Source organism: Coffea arabica, chromosome 1e (assembly GCF_036785885.1).
Source record: "Coffea arabica cultivar ET-39 chromosome 1e, Coffea Arabica ET-39 HiFi, whole genome shotgun sequence".
Classification (NCBI taxonomy): domain Eukaryota; kingdom Viridiplantae; phylum Streptophyta; class Magnoliopsida; order Gentianales; family Rubiaceae; genus Coffea; species Coffea arabica.
This window is the reverse complement of record NC_092311.1, coordinates 56,797,220-56,815,141: the sequence shown is the minus strand read 5'-3', so window position 1 is coordinate 56,815,141 and position 17,922 is coordinate 56,797,220. Positions and strand designations below refer to the sequence as shown.

The 17,922-nt window shown below is 38.5% G+C and overlaps 2 protein-coding genes and 1 long non-coding RNA gene across 8 annotated transcripts; 2 read left to right on the top strand and 1 right to left on the bottom strand.

Moving 5' to 3' along the window:
- Positions 1 to 222: 222 nt before the first annotated feature.
- Positions 223 to 9,970, top strand: LOC113743507 (homeobox protein LUMINIDEPENDENS). 4 transcript variants are annotated; one of them, XM_072067340.1, is made up of 14 exons: positions 225 to 323; positions 473 to 654; positions 1,587 to 1,614; positions 1,911 to 2,041; positions 2,570 to 2,919; positions 3,030 to 3,123; positions 3,214 to 3,307; positions 3,910 to 4,039; positions 4,131 to 4,182; positions 4,265 to 4,308; positions 4,402 to 4,472; positions 4,811 to 5,245; positions 7,634 to 8,175; positions 8,772 to 9,970. In XM_072067340.1, exons 2-14 carry the CDS (start codon positions 475 to 477, stop codon positions 9,741 to 9,743), a joined length of 3,123 nt encoding a protein of 1,040 aa, XP_071923441.1. In that variant the 5' UTR covers positions 225 to 323; positions 473 to 474; the 3' UTR covers positions 9,744 to 9,970. The 4 variants fall into 4 exon arrangements, with proteins under 4 accessions (XP_071923436.1, XP_071923426.1, XP_071923441.1 ...); XM_072067330.1 differs by having other exon boundaries at positions 4,402 to 4,487; XM_072067335.1 differs by having other exon boundaries at positions 223 to 654.
- On the bottom strand, positions 7,694 to 8,774 carry LOC140015292 (uncharacterized). The gene is made up of 2 exons (XR_011821896.1): positions 8,478 to 8,774; positions 7,694 to 8,375 (listed from the first exon to the last, which is right to left on the bottom strand). It is a non-coding gene; the product is annotated as an uncharacterized lncRNA (long non-coding RNA).
- Positions 9,971 to 11,311: 1,341 nt separating the features above from the next.
- Positions 11,312 to 17,917, top strand: LOC113734670 (metal tolerance protein 2-like). Of its 3 annotated transcripts, none has more exons than XM_027261313.2 (12): positions 11,312 to 11,952; positions 12,064 to 12,133; positions 12,571 to 12,668; positions 12,859 to 13,013; positions 13,427 to 13,542; positions 13,676 to 13,772; positions 14,699 to 14,783; positions 15,689 to 15,751; positions 15,873 to 15,978; positions 16,765 to 16,904; positions 17,228 to 17,319; positions 17,447 to 17,917. In XM_027261313.2, exons 1-12 carry the CDS (start codon positions 11,563 to 11,565, stop codon positions 17,604 to 17,606), a joined length of 1,572 nt encoding a protein of 523 aa, XP_027117114.1. In that variant the 5' UTR covers positions 11,312 to 11,562; the 3' UTR covers positions 17,607 to 17,917. The 3 variants fall into 3 exon arrangements, with proteins under 3 accessions (XP_027117114.1, XP_027117104.1, XP_071923418.1); XM_027261303.2 differs by having other exon boundaries at positions 12,859 to 13,103; XM_072067317.1 differs by lacking the exons at positions 12,064 to 12,133; positions 12,859 to 13,013.
- Positions 17,918 to 17,922: the final 5 nt, after the last annotated feature.

Sequence of the window (17,922 nt, the reverse complement as noted above, 5' to 3'; positions counted from 1 at the left end):
AGTTGAAATATAAAATGCACAGCTTAGGAGGCTGGTAATAGTAACAAGATAGACCAACTGGACAAATAAAAAAAACCCAAAATTATATTTACCATATTCACAGTTATATATTCATATTGATATTTTTAGATTTCACAGCCACAGTCACAGTTAGCTTGCATTTTTTATTTGAAAAATGCACATTTGTTTTTTAATTAATAAACAAATTTAGGCAAAGGATATCGTCCCGCTTTATTTCCTAGTCACGTATAACCAATTATTACCGCTTTTTGTTCGGGTTTTACAAACCCTAGCCCTACCAGAAAGCAGAGCCCCACCTGAATGTATGAAACAAGTACTTTGAATTGGTTCGGCTTAGCCCTAGCGTTTTTTTAATCTTTGGGGTTTTATTTTTTTCCTTTTCTACTCGGATTTTTTAACGCATGAATTATTTTGATCTGTTGCGCTAAGCACTGAAAATTCCTGGAGGTAGTAATGGAGCTCCAGCTTGCTAACGAAAATCAATTAGAGCTGGTGGTTTCCAACTCACCGACGTCGCTTCAGGACTTATTGGATTCGCAGACGGACCTGTTCCGCGGCCAGATCGATGAACTGGAGAACATCGTCCTGACCCAATGCCAGCTCACTGGCGTCAACCCCCTTTCTCAGGAAATGGTTGGTTATATTTCTACAATTGCGATCTTTTCCCTGCAGTTACCTCATAGTTTGATTGAAACAAACGTTAAGTAAGGCTTTCATTAGCTAATTATTGTGTTCTTCAGCTGAGTGTGCTGTTTAATTAATTAATTTTTTGTTTTCGTCATCAGCTGATTTTGTTTAAGGAAGCATTGATTGCATTTATTGTTCTAATAGTTATGTATACCATCACCCTACTCGAGATAATAAGTAAATAAATCCGCGAGTGTGATTATTATCAGAAGTATTATTTATTTATTTGTTTATTTATTTTGAATTGGACTACTGGAGGATTATGCAAGAACATAACGATGATATCAAACTTAATCCCGTTGGAGGGGAAATGCTTGGTTACACCATGTGAGCTACGTAATCAACTAAATTGACATTGAGAATCAGTTCATCTTGGACTCTAGACAGTCTGTTCATCTTAGACTCGGACCATTTGCAACTCTAGGTCATGTGCCTGCTACGAACGACTATACTCTTTACCTGGATTTATTTACCTTTTCTTTTATAGCCTGTATCATATACAGTTTTATCTTGCAGTATAACGGCTCATTGGGTGTGTGTATTGTTAGTTGATGCTGATATGACCTGATTTTTATACCACTGTTCCTTTTTATTTTTGTTTTCAACGAAGCTGCCGGTTCATATTTACTGACAGACTAATGGAATTTAAGTGAAATATACATAGAGTATTTTACCTTTTCATCTGACCATAAAGTTTTGCCATCCTTTTATGATTAATAAGCTTATTGTTGTAAAAGTGTATGTTCAAATGCTGGAACTTTTCTCCATTACTTTTGAGCATTTTAATTTTCAGAAATTGAAACTTCTGTCTTGAGGTTTCATTTCATTAGCGCTGTTGTTTGGCCTGCTTGCTCATGTACACTGTCATGATTATGCAGGCAGCAGGAGCTTTATCAATTAAAATCGGTGAGTCTTTATCAGCTTTTTGTTAATTTTCTTATGCAATATACATAGATTGATCCTTCCTAGCAAGATGTATTGTTTACATCTAGAGAAATTGTGATCATCATGCCTGTTAACGTTCTCAGATTGAAGTTCTTGAACTTGTTAACTAGTTAACACAATCAGCCACTAAAACCTTCTTCTGCCACCCACTTTTATTGGTAGTAACATCAGCTGTTCTTCAGGTCATGTGTAAAAGTTCTAAGCTGTAACTTAGGTCTTTCTTCAACGTACTTACCTCTTGAAGCCATTTTTGCCAGGAAAACGGCCAAGAGATCTGCTCAATCCTAAGGCCATTAAGTATATGCAGTCCATCTTCTCTGTGAAAGATGCAATTACCAAGAAGGAAACTCGAGAGATTAGTGCCCTCTATGGCGTTACGGCCACACAGGTTTTATTTCTTACTTTCTTTTTTGGTCCCAAGATTTGGGGTTTGGAGAGGAAACTTTTTTTGGCTTGCTTGTCTCCATCGTCACTTGACTCTCAGAGTATGTGTGGACTTGGATCTTTACTAATGTTAGAGTAAAGTGATTATATTTGTGATGACCATAAGATACATACTGATTATAACATCATTTGCTTTACTCTTTAATTGTATGATTCCATCCTAGCATCATCAATCAAATTGAAGGAGGTCCACAGTTTTTGCTTCTTTTCCGATCGTGCGGTTCTTGTCAGGGTAAATAGGAAATGAATTTTGGCACATTCGTTTCTATTTCTGTTGAGGATAAACATTTTATAGATCCAGAGTTACATATTTAATGTTCCCACCGCTTCTTTTTGCCCATCCCCTGCGTGTAACAGTGACATTTTTTTCTGGTTCTTTGGTGAAGGGGATAGATGGTTTTGGTTTATCGTGGTATCATGCTATTAATGGGGTATTTATCTCCTTTCACTTGTCTCATCTGTATGTTTGTAGGTTCGGGAGTTTTTTACTGTTCAACGAGCAAGGGTTAGGAAATTTGTTAGGTTATCCAGAGAGAAGTCAAACAGATCTAGTTCTTGTAAAGAAGTGCTTGATGGGATTCCACAGGGCTGTGATCCTAATGAACCTCTTACTCCAGTTCCTTTGGATAGTGTGGGCCCAACCAGCACTGAGGAAGGACCTACTTCCTTGACCCAAAATGAGGTCCTTCCATCAGCAGATCAGTCAGATAAATATTTTCTTGACAACATATTTAGCTTGATGAGGAAAGAAGAATCCTTCTCTGGGCAGGTCAAGTTGATGGAGTGGATTTTGCAAATACAGAACTCTTCAGTACTCTATTGGTACTTGCAGCTTGACTTAATGACTCTGTCGATACACTAAGCAAAACAAGCATGTGGCCTTGCAGTATTTACAAAGTCAATTATCTTTGCTCATTGGACATTATCTTTAGGTTTTTAAACAATGGTGGTGTAATGATTTTAGCAACCTGGTTGACTCAAGCTGCACTGGAAGAACAAACAAGTGTTCTTCGCGTCATACTTAAGGTACAAGTTTCACATATAATAAATGATTTTTTTTTGGCTTTGTACTTGAAAAGTTGCTGTGGGTTTTAAAGGTTAGTTGGTCATGTTCAGGTCTTGTGTCATCTGCCGCTGCAGAAAGCTCTCCCTGTGCATATGTCAGCCATACTACAGAGTGTAAATAGTCTGCGGTTCTATAGGATATCAGGTGTGATGTTATTGCAAATGATTTCTTGGTATTGCATAAAAGGTTTGTATGCATAAGTTTATATGTAGCATAATTGCTATGGATTCTGAGCATAGTGGAAAGCTCTTGAGTGGTCTTGATTCATAGCCCCATCTGTGGACCTTGTGGCCACCAAGTACCCGAGTTATCAATTTGACATCGTATGGTGTGACTCTACTGCACATGGCTGATGGTATTAGATGCAACAATGATAACTTGGACTCTTTGTGGCGACAAGGTCTATAGTTGGGGCCATAGACCAAGTCCGCCTAAGGATTTCCATGAATTAGTTCATGTATAGACCTTTTTCCATCAACATTTTGATGAGTAAAAACTGGTACTTTTAGGTTAAAAAAAAACTCTGACTTTATCTGCAGAGGTTGAACCAAAGGTGTTGCCAGATGTATTTCGTATATGTCATTTTAATTGTTAAAGCATCTTTTTAGACACACAGAGGCTAGTAATTGTCTTGTGTTTAAACCCTGCTCTGAAACAGCAAAAAACGAATACAAATAATGAAGAATTAAGAGTATATATTTGCCTTTTTTATATTTTAATTCTCATTTATCTGATTTGAAGATCAGACGTTTCAAACAGGGCAAGGGTTCTGTTATCCAGATGGAGCAAAGCATTTGCCAGGAGCCAGGCCCTTAGAAAAAGTAATGGAACAAAATCTGCTATTGATGCTCAGGATGAGATGTTATTGAAGCAAAGGTAAGGGCATCAGTTTTAAATATCTGCTCTATTTCCTTGTTTCTTTTCCATTTTTTTAAAGTTATTCATCTCATGCAAAGATCCTGTGCAGCATCCATGAAGTTATGGGAAATGAATCGTGGGATTCCAAAATTGATGTCCTTGTAAGTTTCTGCCAAGTTTTATTTCGTAGTTTTGCTCAGAGCATGTTAATATATGTGATTGGTTTTCATTCCGGCTTTCCAGGAAGATAATTCTACTCTCATGGATGAGAGTCTTGGAAATTTCAGGTATTTGTTTTTTGTTATTGAACTTGCTTGTTTTCTGGTGACACATTTTTTTGTGATTGTTGGTGGAGATATTAAGCGTGTCTTTTGGTTCAGGAAGTTGGAGTCTCAACCAGCGAAGTTGCTTACAGCTTCTGCAGATGACCAAAATAGGAAGCTTATTCGTGGTGCTCTAGCATCTCGTATCCTTAAAATTTTAATACCTGATTGTGAATCTTATTTACTATAATTTCCTTTAATGGCTCAAACCAAAAGCAAGAGAATTTGATAATTACTAGAGAAAAATGCTTATTAAGTAGATTTTCTCGACTTTAAAGACTGGAGGATAACTAAGGCAGACAAAACCTCTGCAGTATCAGCTGTTATATGCTGTAATTTTCCTTTTACTTTGCTTGAACAGCCTACTAGCTGAATGAGAACCATGCCAGTCCTTAATTTATTTAATCTTTTGGATTTCTATGTGTTTATAGTATATTTGATGTTTAATTTCCTTATCCAATCACAGAAAATAGAGAGCGCAGAAAAGTACTATTGGTGGAGCAACCTGGGCAGAAATCTGCTGGTAGGACCACTCAGACTGCAAGATCTACAACTGCACCTCAAGGCCGTCCACTTTCTGCAGATGACATACAGAAAGCAAAGATGCGTGCTCAATTCATGCAGAGTAAATATGGGAAAACTAATTCCATTTCTGATGCTAGCCCACAGATGCAGCTGGAAGGTGCAAACAAGAGTGCATTGTCTAACACCAGCATCTTGGTACCACCATCCAAAGCGCACACAGGTACTAAAATCGAGGAAACAAATAAATCTGGTTGTAGTCCAGTAGGAGTAGCCAATCCAGAGGACGCTTCCGTTGATAAACAGAATAACTGTCATTCAGAAGAACCTCCATGGAAAAAGTGCAAGAGATTTCAGATCCCTTGGCAGATACCACCAGGTAATTTTGCTTTCTGTTCCCATGCATTAGTCATTTAAAATTTCTTAACAGTACTTGTCTCAAAATAACTAATTATTGTTCATCTTGTAGATTCTCTTCCAATTTAAATGAACTAGAGTTTTCTGACATTCCTTTCTTGCTTGTTTCCCTTTGGCTTCTTGACATAGACTATTGGCTTCGCTTTTCTCCTTGTTTATTTGGAAATTTTCCCTTCCTGTGGTGGGCACTCTTTAGATTCATATGTTGGACTGCAAGGAAAGAAAAGAATAACCCGTCTAGTTCAGATTTTCTGTCGTCTCCTTGTTGTGACATCTTTAAAACTCAAAACATATTTAAATTGCTAAATTTGAAGGGTATCAGTCTTTTTTGGACTAAGATTTCCATTTCTTCAGTTTAGTGCATGGATGACACATTTACTTAAGATGGTATTACAAACCCCTCAACCCAACCCCCCCCCCCCCCCCAAAAAAAAAAAAAAAAAAAAAAACTTTCCCTTGAAAGAGGTGGAGAACTTTATCTGTTATGACATGCCAGAGCCTTGTGATGAATTGCCAATTACTGAGCACGAGAACATTGGTTTATTGTTTTAGCATTAGCATTTCTGAAGCTGACTTGGTTGCCATTGGTCTGATGTATCCTTGATGGATATAGTGATGGAAGGGTATCCATATTGCTCCAAATGCACGAAATACAATTTCACACTTGAGTTCTATGAAGTCCTTCTGTGGCAAACTGGTAAAATGTGACGAGGGATTCGTATTGCTCCTGAGAAGCTTATTAAGAGTAGAGAAATGCTAATTAGTTGCGGTGGCCTGGTAAAATATGGCATTAGGGGTATTCTTAGTGCTCCTGAGGGGCTCATTAAGAGTAAATAAACGCTAATCAGTTGAGTTGATGACAGATTTCAAGTAAATGTTGCAGAGGTTTCCAGTAGATGCCTTACAAATGTTTCATATAGGACAGGTGATACTGTAAGCAATATTCATGCTTGGCCTCTCTTGGCTACGCAACGATGTAAATTTATTGTTGTAGTCAGTGAGGCACCCACACCAAAATTTGATTCAAGTAACTCTGGGACAAACTTGGAAAGCATTAAATTTGTTTACAGGTGTCAGCTGGAGAATGAATAACCTACGGGTTTATGGTGAACATTGGCCCTTTTCACTTTTCTTTTTCTTCCCTTATTCTTTTCTCCTAGGTTTTTTTAACGGGCTTGGAAAGCACTAAATTTGTTTACAGGCATCAGCTGGAGATTCAATAACCTATGCACTAGGGGTATATGGAAAACATTGGCCCCTTTCATTTATCTTTCTAAATCCCTATTTCTATTATCATAAGGGGTTTTTCCCTCTTTATTTTTGTTGTTGGGGGGGGGGGGGTGGTGTGGGTGGCAAAATTTCTAAGGGTGCTAAATAGGCAATCATTTTTTGTTTTCGTGCAGTGGTGTATTCTTTAAAAAATTTTGCTTCTGATTTCACTTGCTCTTTGCACAGTTGGCAGATTGAAGTTTTAAAATATGCTAAGATTGTTGAAGAATGTGGGGGGTTTGTCATTTAATCTAAGTTTCTCGATTTGTGGAAATAAACTGCTGAAGCTGCATATGGAGACCAGAGCTATGTAATCAGATGGCTAAGTGGGCCTCAACATGGGTCTGAACAATTTTTTTTGTTTAAACAATTACACGGAGGCTCATTGAGCAAGTTGTTCAAAACTAAGATATGGATAATATATTGATTTGGAAATTTGCAGAGATGAACTATGAATGCACTTCAAGTTGGACATGCAGAATCTTCGTTAGAATGCATTGTTTGAAAACTTCCATGTATCTGCTGTACTTGATTGATACTGGTTCAGTCAAAATATAGGTGATTAAGTCAAAGTAATCATTGAGCTCTTTTATCTTATTGACGTGGACGTATTGCATAATCAAGTCCAAGATCCCCCAATTGAGCCTGGCTGATGGTGTGTCCTCCTGATATAGGAAGATGGTTCCCTCTTATTCTAGTTTTTTGGGTGGTCCTCTTGTGCATGCAATCCAGCGTTATATGTTTTTTAGAGTGGTGTTATTTTGGAAGGGTTATCTGGGGATTGCTGTTGACTTGTTTAGATTGAATAAGTTGAACATGACTGCATTTAGCATCTGTACCTTATTGGTTAAAGGTAGAATAAAGCAATTTTAATTTGAATGTAATTCAATCATTGATTTTGACTAAAGAATCAAATCACCATCAAGAATTTGAATCTATTTACTGGTGAATAGATTTTAAGAGAGGTGTACTTTCATTTGAATTGATGTGTTAGTTTTGGTATTCTGATGTCAGCCTATCCTTTCTTTATCATGATTCCATGTAGATTGAGCGTTTGCTGCCCACTTTACCTTTTCTGCAGAAATAGGTATCAGTGTTTCCTGGAGAGTTGGTGCTGGGGAGAATAGTAAGGAAGTAGAAGTTCAGAAAAAAAGAATACATCGTGAACGCGAAACTGTTTACAAGACATTCCAGGAGATTCCATCAGATCCCAAGGAACCTTGGGACCAAGAAATAGACTATGATGACTCGTTAACTGCAGAAATTCCAATTGAGCAATTGCCAGATGGTGAATTCCCGGGAGCTTCAGTTTCCCCTCGTGAAAATGAACGAACTGCTGGTACTTCTGGCAACTCGTCCTCCCTGATTGCTGGTGGGAGTATGCCTGAACCAGACCTGGAATTGCTTGCTGCATTGCTTAAAAATCCAGAATTAGTTTTTGCCTTGACTTCTGGTCAAGCTGGTAACTTGTCAAATGAGGAAACTATAAAGCTGCTTGATATGATAAAGGCCAATGAGATGAACTCATTGGCTAATATAACTGCTTCATCAGGAAAAAGCAAACCTGAGGAGAAGGTTGAAGTTTCTCTACCATCCCCTACTCCTTCCAGTGATCCTGTAACGGTGCGTCTTTCAAGACATTTTGTACCACTTTATGGAAAATTTATAGTAAAATTGGTTCCGGTTATTTTTCCTCATCTAAATTACACTTCCATTGCTTCTTCATCCGTCTCACTTGCTGACTGTTGGATGCTCTAGTTGTAACTGTAGCTACCAAACTCCCTGAAAGGGGGTTTGCCACACATGCACGCAAATGGGTTCCTCTGTTGCACCGAAAAACGGACTGATATTACTTCTATAATTGAATGAGCATCGAAATGTGTTAGAAAAAAAAGATGGGCAATTACTAAATATCATAGAGTTACCGTAAAGTAAATTGAATCAAATTGGCAGCGTGATGATGGATTGAGGCGTTGTGGTCTGGATGGAAGCTTCATCACCAGCAATCAGCTGTAGTTTGATGTGCCACTCTTTAAAGAAGAAATAACAAAACATCTTCCATTTGTCTGTGTGCACTAGTAGAAACTGTCTGTCACTGATCTAAACATTTTCCATTATTAACAGTAAATATTATTCTGGTTTCCGGATGGGTGACTGATGAATTTGCTGTCTCGTGCATTTCTAATATATATATGACTTTTTTCTTTTTGCAATTGCAGAGTGCACGGAAGCCAGACTATGCCAAAAATCCCTTCTCCCAGCAAAAAACAACACTGACCAATGAAATACTTGGCATCCCAGGGACCGCAGCCATCCGTTCACAAGAAAGCGTACCAGCTAGTAACGTGGTGCAATCACATAACCTGCCAACCGGAGCCATGGTTGCTGAACCGTCGACAACGTTCCCACAATTGGCACAACATGCAATTCCGCATGCTCTTCTTTCAGAGGAGAAGCTTCGAGCCAGCGGCCTGGTACAGCCTCAGGTCTTACCTGCTACAGTTTTGGCACCCCAACAGGCAGCAACTGTCCAACAATTAGCCCAACAAATGGCACCTCAAGTGCTTGGGTCGCATGAACAGCGGTTGCTTCCTCTGACTTCCTCTTTGCACCATAATATCCCCGCATATGCCTCAAATGCGCAACTGAAGTCCTCCTCCGAACTGTTGCTAAACATGAACAATACCTCTCTCTCTAGATCACCTCCACTAACAAATTCTATGAATGGAGTGGCACCTGCCATGGTGGTTAATCCTTCGTCAATGTCCCTGGTAGGTAGCCCCCTGCGCCCGCAAACCCAAATGCAGCCTTCTTATGCACCAGAGGCTCCGCTGGCTCATTCCTGGAGGCCTAGGCCGGGTTTGGATCCTATTTCTCGTCAGAATAATGTAACCCCAGACGAATATGAAGCATTTGTCGGAGCATCAGCTAGGGCTCCAGTTGCCCGGAGTTCTTGGGAGAAAAATGACTTGATGGTTGGGCCGGACTTTGAATCATGGAGCCCGGAGAATAGTCCTACTAGATCCCATGGCTACGTGCCTGGATGGAACGTCCAGGAACCTATGGTGAACCCTGGGCAAAGCTATAGACCAGAAAGGCCAATATATAGGCATGCCGGGTATCCTCCTAGTTCTGGATACCACGATCCGGGTATAAGTGGGACCAAGAGATGGCGCGACAGAAGAAGATAGCCCAGGGCTTTTGTTCGGACTTCGGAGGAGTGGGCTAAGTTTTCTGCTGATTGATTATGTTATTCAATTGGCGTTCAGGGACTGTACATTGAAGCGAGGGAGATGGAGATGGTGCTGGTTGTAGGATGTCTGAACGTTGAAGCACCCTTTTTTGGGACCCGTTTGGTTTCACAGGTGTAGTAAAGATATATTGATTACGTAAATGATTCAACCGATGTCTTCTTCCTTGTTTCTAGTCTAGTGGTTAAAATAAGTAGGAAGAAAATACCAAGATGGTTCAACCCATGTCCTTGCGTCCGACCCATGGCGAAGTAAAATGAACTTTTGATGTTTTTGAAACAAGGATGCACGGACACCAAAGTTATTAATAAAAGAGGAAAAGATGCGAGTCAAACAAGCTCACGGGATTGTTTCTGGGGGGGGGGGGGGGGGCGAAGGTGGGAATTTTTTTTTTTTTTTTTTTTTTGTATTTTTTCACGATTAGACAAGTAACAAGGAATGGTGAGTGAAAGTTTTACAGGACTTGCGGGGGATACCCTTATGGTAGGAACTTCCTTCCGACCCTAGGCAGTTTTTAAAGCATGACACGTGTATTTTATAGCATGACACGTGTATTTATAAAATGAGGAGCTTACGGATAAAATTTTTTATTAGAAAGCATAAAAGTCAAAATGATTGGTCTAAAAGGGAAAGAAATAATAGATATGTACAGTACTTGTATGTCACGTTCGAAATGCTATAGTGCTGTTTTTTAAAAATACCCCAAAAAACATCTAATTCAAACGGAACCAATCTTCGTTATTTAAAGGGAAAATTGTTCAAAACGTCTATCACATTTTACAAGATAACTTTTTTCGTCCCTCACTTTTAAAATTATAATTTTACGTCCCTTACAAATCACATTAACCAAATTTGATCCCTACCTAAGTTTCTGACTAGTTTTTGCCAGAATCCACCATATGACTTGTATGTGATCAATTTTTAAGGGCAAAATTCTCAAATCAAATTTTTACATAATATGATTCATAGTCCCTCACATTTCACAAAATGAATTTTTTCGTCCCTAACATTTTACAAAATGAGTTGCTTCATTCCTCACATTTCAAAAAATGAATTTTTCCATCCTTCATATTTTTAAAATAAATTTTTTCATCCCTCATTGATCATGTATACGAATAATTTCTTTTCTATAAACCCATGTATACGTTTATTTGATTTTACCTGAATAACATGTAATTTATCTCTATTAAATTTCATCTAAATATGCTAATTGTAGTTATACACATGCTATTTAATAAATATATATAGAAATTTTAAACTAATAATTTTATTTGAAACTCATGTATATATATATATATATATGATTTCACCATTTGAACATATCGTAACATTTTCTATCAATTTATATGATGGGCGTTGTACCATCAATTTACTAAAGTACCCCAAAGTCGATTATTGCTATGTGGTTTGATAGGTCGTTTCTTACGCCTCACCGTGTCCCTAGCCGCACCCGATCACTCCCACGTTAAGACAGAAAATTACTACCTGTACAGTAAGTTGTACGCGACTATTTTCTGTCCCCCCCCCCCCCCCCGGGGGGGATTTTCCACTACTGGCTACTGCGTCGGCACGCCGTTAGCGCTACTACGACCATCATCTTCCCCAAATCCTCGGAAATCAAAGAAGATAGAATGAAAATGGAGAATGGAGAATCCCTTCTGTTGGTTGGTTTCCGACTATAATAGAGTGTGTTGCATCATATATTTGTATACTATTTCGGTTTTGATGAGCAATTAAAAAAAACGAAAAAGAAAAAAAAATGAGAATAAGATCATTGAAAAATCTGGCTAGTCCCATCATCATCCACAAGAAAACCCTATGGTTGCTAGGTATAGGTGGTCGTGGTCGTACTACCAACTTCAATCCGGTCATTGGAGCTCTCACACTCAGCAGTTCCCCTTACCAAAATGACCCTTCCCTGGCCTACACTGAAAACCCTAACTTTAAGATTTCTAAGAGGTGGCACATTGGCCACTCCGACCACCACCGCGATCATGAAGACGACCTCCTCTCCGGCAAGGAAGGCGAGAGGATTTTCCGCCTGGGACTCGCCTCCGATGTCGGCTTGGCTGCTGGTAAAGCCTTGACGGGTTACCTCTCCGGTAGCACCGCCATCATTGCCGATGCCGCTCACTCTGTCTCCGACGTGGTAATCTTTTATGTCTCTAATAAGGACGGTGGTTGTGGTCGTCGCTTTTTTGTGCAATGTTAGAGCCAACAATAAATGTTACATGTTTTTTTTTTTTTTTTAATTTTTTAGGTTCTCAGTGGAGTGGCATTGTTGTCATTTAAAGCTGCAAGGGTCCCCAAGGATAAAGAACACCCATATGGTTACTTTTGATCTGTATCTACAGCCTACTCCATTTTTATCACATACATATGCACTTTACATTTTTTTTTTCCTTTTTGAGACGTGAAATTACCCGTCATCTTTGAGAATAATAAGCTAAGAATGTTAAAAGAAGCCAGCCTGCTTGTTATCTTCAGGGAATTAAATGGAAGCAGATACGGTTTACTTGTAGTTATTGCGTTTTGTAAATACTTGAAAGGGAGATGTAGGTTCTTATCAAATGCTCTTTGAAGAGTGAAATCTGTAAGTAAGAGTGGAATCTAAGCTTGCAAATTTGGTGCCAATGGAGTTTATGGTTTACTTCGGATGATGTCCTGTTTGACAGATGATAAACGCCAAACTCTTAAATTCCAGTAACTGTTGTCTAGGAGCTTCTTGGTTAGACATTGGGATTTATCTTACTCTTCCATCTTTTAGGTCATGGTAAATTTGAGACTCTTGGAGCCCTTGGAATTTCAGCTGCGCTTTTGGCTACTGCTGGAGGTATTGCATGGCATGCTGTGGATGTTTTGCTGGTATTGTTCTTGTTCTGTAACTAATTCTTCATGAGCTTCTAAATGAAAGTTTTGCTTGGTGCTGAAATGAAATTCAAGAAAAAAATCGGGAATTGGGTTAGTTTTGCAGCAACCCATTGAGTTTAATTATATCATAGCGATATTGGCTATTTTTAGATCTCTTCTCTAAATTTTCATATGTGATATGTAGGGGTTTTGGTGTGCAGCTCCTGAGGTTATTAATCAGTCATTGGCTCACGAACACATGCATGGACATGGTCAGGGTGGACATCACCATGGAATTGATATGGCTCACCCTGTCCTAGCTTTGAACATGACCATAGTGTCTATAGCTGTTAAAGAAGGGTATGGTGGTCATCCAAGTTGTAAATACTGCTCATCAGATCTTGCTTATCTATATTTATCCTCAGAGATCAAGCAATTCCCATTTTTCTTGTTAGTCATGAATCTATCTCAACATTACATTGCAGATTTCATTTGCTTCCCTAGTGCTTTATGCTGATGAATAACTAGTTGGGGCCAAAAGTGAACTCCAGTATTGTTAGGAAGAAGCACTCTATCTTCAAACTCCTTGACTGTTAATTGATTCATCACATGGCAACTTGAATTCTTCTCTTTGATCGATTGATTCTTTCGTTAGATGGCAACTTAATATTTTCCTTCTTGGAACAATTGTGTCTGGTTATGACAATAAATAAAGGTATGCTTACTCTTCATTTTTCTGATCAATGTTTTATATGAATGTTTCTGTATTGAAGGTTATACTGGATTACCAAGAGGGCTGGGGAAAGGGCTAACAGCAGGCTAATGAAAGCCAATGCTTGGCATCATCGTGCAGATGCTGTTTCATCAGTAGTTGCTCTTATAGGGGTTGGTAATTTCCATTCCCCTCTGTTTCTGTTTGTTTTCTTCTCAATCGTTTTCCTTTTCCCTTCAACTCCTCTTCTCAACCATCTAACATGTTTGCATGATCTGTTTTATGACTATGGATTACCCTTTGAGATCAGGAGGGTCCATACTTGGAGTGAGGTTCCTTGATCCTTTGGCAGGACTAGTTGTCTCTGGCATGATCCTAAAAGCTGGACTTGAAACTGGTTATGAAAGGTGACCTTGCATATTTAATCTTTTGGTCAAATGATTGATGCTACTAATGGCAACAATGTGAGATTGCATTGATATAGGTTGCAAATCTGATGCTTCATTGTTGAAAAACACAATCTGAATATCTGTACCTTTTCATTTTACCCAACTGACTTGCGAATCATTGAAAGTTTGATTTTCGAAACTACTATGTGGTTTCTCCTAGAAAGCCATTAACATTGTGTTTCAAAGCCATTAAGACTTTTTTCCTCTCAAAGATGGAATGTGTTGATATGTAGATCTTTAGTGTGGACAAAGGCCCAAAAGCCTATACAAAGTGTGCATTGAAGCTCTAAGGAACTCTAAAGATCCATTCCTTATCCTGATATATGCTCATAGCATATGAGCTGAGCTTGGAACATAGATCCATACTATTTGTATTAACTAAACAAAAAGGGTGTATCAACTAAACAAAAAGAGCACATTGGAAACAAATTTGCTAAATCATCAACATCCTCCAAAAGTATTGCCAATCTGATATCTTGAGACCTTCCTGCCCTGATTTGGGTGGGAAGCTGTTTGTTGCTTGTTAAAAAATCTGTATTTGTCTGTATTTGTTAAAAAATCAACATCCTCCAAAAATCTGTATATGTCTCCATTATCATTTTGAAGCTATAATCAGTGCTAGTCTGACTGCTGCATCTTCAAATACCCATGCTCTGTTACAAGATAATTTGTTGTTTGAGTAACTGATTTCCGAAACCCATCCAGCAAAAGAAATCCTTGTCAAAAAATAGTTTTTCGATATACTTCTCTTTATAAGATATTGTAGGTGATGAGGTTTTGAACTTTTGAAGGCCAAATTCTATTGACTTATTTGGATTACTCCACCTTAACACATTATATTTCTTACTGTTGTAAATCTGTTGTGCTCCTGAATTTTCTTTCAGTGTCTTGGAACTGGTAGATGCTGCTATACCATCACAACTAATGGAACCTTATAGAAATGCAATTCTGCAGGTTGAAGGAGTTAAGGTATGTCAATCAGAATAACCATGTAGAATGACATAAGTCTAATATGGTTGATTTAGATGTGCTATTACGTTTATTTACTCCTGTTACTCGTGCAGCTTGTGGGGATTCCAATGTTTCTGTTATTTTGAGTGTACCCGGTTATCTTGTAGGTTTTATTGGTTTTGTTATTTGGTGGAAAGATTATGTTGATTGTGTGAGCAAATCTAAAGATAATAATTGCTCATGCAGAGCTGGTGTAAACAAACTTTGCTTTTCTGTTGAATGTATTTTCTGGTTAAAAGCCATTTTTGCAGGTTGTGCATTATTTGTTCTTAAAACACAACCTCTGCATTTTTGTTTCTCGCAGCACCACCTCTTTGTCAGAAGACCACATTTTCCTGACAGAAGGTTGGTCCAAGGAACAAAAGACTGATTTTGTCTCTGCATGTCTTGGCATGATTGTGCATATGCTTCAGTTTTGCAACGTGTGTTTAATCCTTTTGTCTTACTGGAATTTGGTTAAGTTTTTAAACATGTCTAGTAGTATTCTACCTTCATTTTGCTCTAAAAAGTTTAGTTGAGAATTTTATGGGGAGTACTATGTGATCTTTCTGCTCCTTTTTGTACTCTGGTGCCAAATTGGTCCTAGTTTTAAATCCAATCATTTACCTCTCTTGTTGCATTTGCCATTTATTTTGGGATGAAACTACTTGATCAGTGGAAAGGAAGTACATTAGCATTTTAACTATCTGAAAACGACTAGAATAGAAAGATGCTTTCTTGGTTTCTATTCCTGAAATCAGATTCAACCCTTGCTACCTCATAGATGCTGTTTTACAATTTGATTCAGTATTGCTTTTAGTATTATCAATACTCAATTCAGTTTTTAATATGGATGCATAATTTTTTCCCACTGAAATCCGTAGGGATGCAACCATTTGAGAGGACGGAGGGCTGGTTCTTTTCTCTATCTTGATGTAAACGTGGAGGTACACTTCATATGATGTTCAATATATTAGATATATTTAAAGCTGTTCTGTTATGATCTGGTCATATTGTTCTCCACTTTTATCTAGACTAGATGTACATCTGACAAGTATCGTCTTTCAGGTTGATCCTTTTTCTAGTGTTAGTGCTGCACATGATGTTGGTGAAAATGTTCGTCGGAAAATACAGCAGTCCCATCCTGAAATAGCTGAAGTCTTCATCCATATAGGTGAACCACTTTTAAGTCTATCCGCCAAAAAGATTAAAAGGGAACAAAAAAAGTGCAATTGACTCTGATTATGGAATTGGAAGGTTAAAAGGCCCAGCTTTAACATCCTGTGTATCCAAGGATGTGCAAGACACATCTTGAAAACTAATTAAAATGATCAAAAGAGAAAGAATAGAATAATTTTTTACCTAGACACATGAAAACTTATGCTTGGTGCTTTCTTGGATATTATTGACACCTTTCAAAGAATGCTTGGTTTGGAGGCTGATCGTGATGTCTTAGCTGGTCATACTGCATAAATGTGGAAAACAATAGTGATGTTTCGAGTTTGGATGACCCTTTCTTCTGTACAACTCTCTTGGAATTTCTAATCCTTCTTTTAATAAGTGAAACACGTATGTCACACAAAATAAAATAGTGTATTGATTTGTTGTTTTCATACACAATACACCATTTTCTCTTGCTGATTAGCTGCGAGCTTGGGAACAAGCCTCCATGCTACCTCTTTTTAGGTTCATCATGTTGGGGCTTTGGTGATTCTAACGTGTTTGGCTGCCTCAGATGGGGCAAAGGATGCGTTATTGTCTCATAGGAACTGCAGCTTTTCATTGCGGACAATTGAATTGTGACTTTTCTTTCAATGGAAGTAACCCCCCCCCCCCCCCGCCCACACACTCCCCCCCCCCAACCCAAAAAAAAAAAAGAGATATCTGTCTATATTTTTCATTATGTATTAAGGTGTCTGCCTCTCATGTGACTTCTCATTCATATTCATCTTTTTGTCAGAGCCTTCAAGCTCCGGTATTCCACCAGTCCATAGTGCGACAGAGGAAGATGGTAAATCTAATGAAAATCCTAGCGTGTCTTTGGAATGCTCAGATGTTGAAGATATAGTGTCCAATATCTTGTCATCAAAGTTTGCAGAGGTATACATCTTCATTGTTTAATTCATATTACGGGCATGCTCTATGCGTTAAGGTTGTGGCATGTAGCTTGTAGTTGTTTACTGCTGAGTAGGAGTAAAGCCATCTATTGCTGATTTAGGAAAATTTTGACTCCAGAAGATAGGCGAAGATAGGATTTCATAAATTGGATTCATGTAGTTGTTGTTCCAGCGTTTCATTATATAACCTAGAAAAGGTTGATAAAAATTGCTACATATGGCATATACTTGCATTAGAGGACACAAAAAAGAAGGGTTCAAAACTCTTGGGTGCATCTCAACACATCTTATGGATTTTGGTTTCAGAAACTGACAGTTCAGCGGATAACTCGTCACATGTTGCAAGGGCGGATTTTGCTTCAGATTGAGGTTACTATGCCTCCTGATATGTTAATTAGGTAAAAACCTTTACTAACCTCACTGGCATCATTTGCTTCATTGACTAGGATGCACCATATGGTATCAATTGCTTCTTTCCTCTGCCTAGTTACTCTTTTTCGTTGGTAACGGCCGTTTTATGACCAGGGATGCTGTCAAAGTTGCAGAAGAGGCAGAGAAAGTGATCTTCGAGGCTGTACCAAACAATGTTAGCATTTCTATGCAGCTACGACTTGCACATGCAACACCAAACTTGCATTATGAATGGAAAGAAAGCGACAATGGCAGTAGAGTCACATCTCCATAGTTCAATGCAGTTCTTTTCGACAGACATTTGGGGCTATTTTTGGTGCAAAGCCCTAAATGAATCCAAGTTGTCTAAAAGTAGTAGTATTAGAATACACGACACGATTTCTGATCCTAGATGACAGGGAAGCATTGTTTTCAGGTTTGGACCGGATCGGTCGGTTGAATCGGTCAGACTAGGACCAGGTAGCCGGTTCAAGTCAGTATAAAAACTCGAAAATTAACAAACCTGTAAAACCTGGTCAACACCCTGGTCTAACCAGTGAACCGGTGTAGTTGTGTTAAACCCGATTTTTCTCTTCTCCTTTTCCATTTTT

What these genes read in the sequence shown, in the direction of transcription:
- LOC113743507 (XM_072067325.1), top strand. Translation starts at nt 475, where the DNA reads ATGGAGCTCCAGCTTGCTAACGAAAATCAATTAGAGCTGGTGGTTTCC. An exon ending in AACTCTTCAGTACTCTATTG is followed by an intron (nt 2,920 to 3,029) that starts GTACTTGCAGCT and finishes CATTATCTTTAG; the next exon opens with GTTTTTAAACAATGGTGGTG. An exon ending in TTCTTCGCGTCATACTTAAG is followed by an intron (nt 3,124 to 3,213) that starts GTACAAGTTTCA and finishes GGTCATGTTCAG; the next exon opens with GTCTTGTGTCATCTGCCGCT.
- LOC113734670 (XM_027261303.2), top strand. Translation starts at nt 11,563, where the DNA reads ATGAGAATAAGATCATTGAAAAATCTGGCTAGTCCCATCATCATCCAC. An exon ending in GGATAAAGAACACCCATATG is followed by an intron (nt 12,134 to 12,570) that starts GTTACTTTTGAT and finishes TCCATCTTTTAG; the next exon opens with GTCATGGTAAATTTGAGACT. An exon ending in ATGCTGTGGATGTTTTGCTG is followed by an intron (nt 12,669 to 12,858) that starts GTATTGTTCTTG and finishes TGTGATATGTAG; the next exon opens with GGGTTTTGGTGTGCAGCTCC.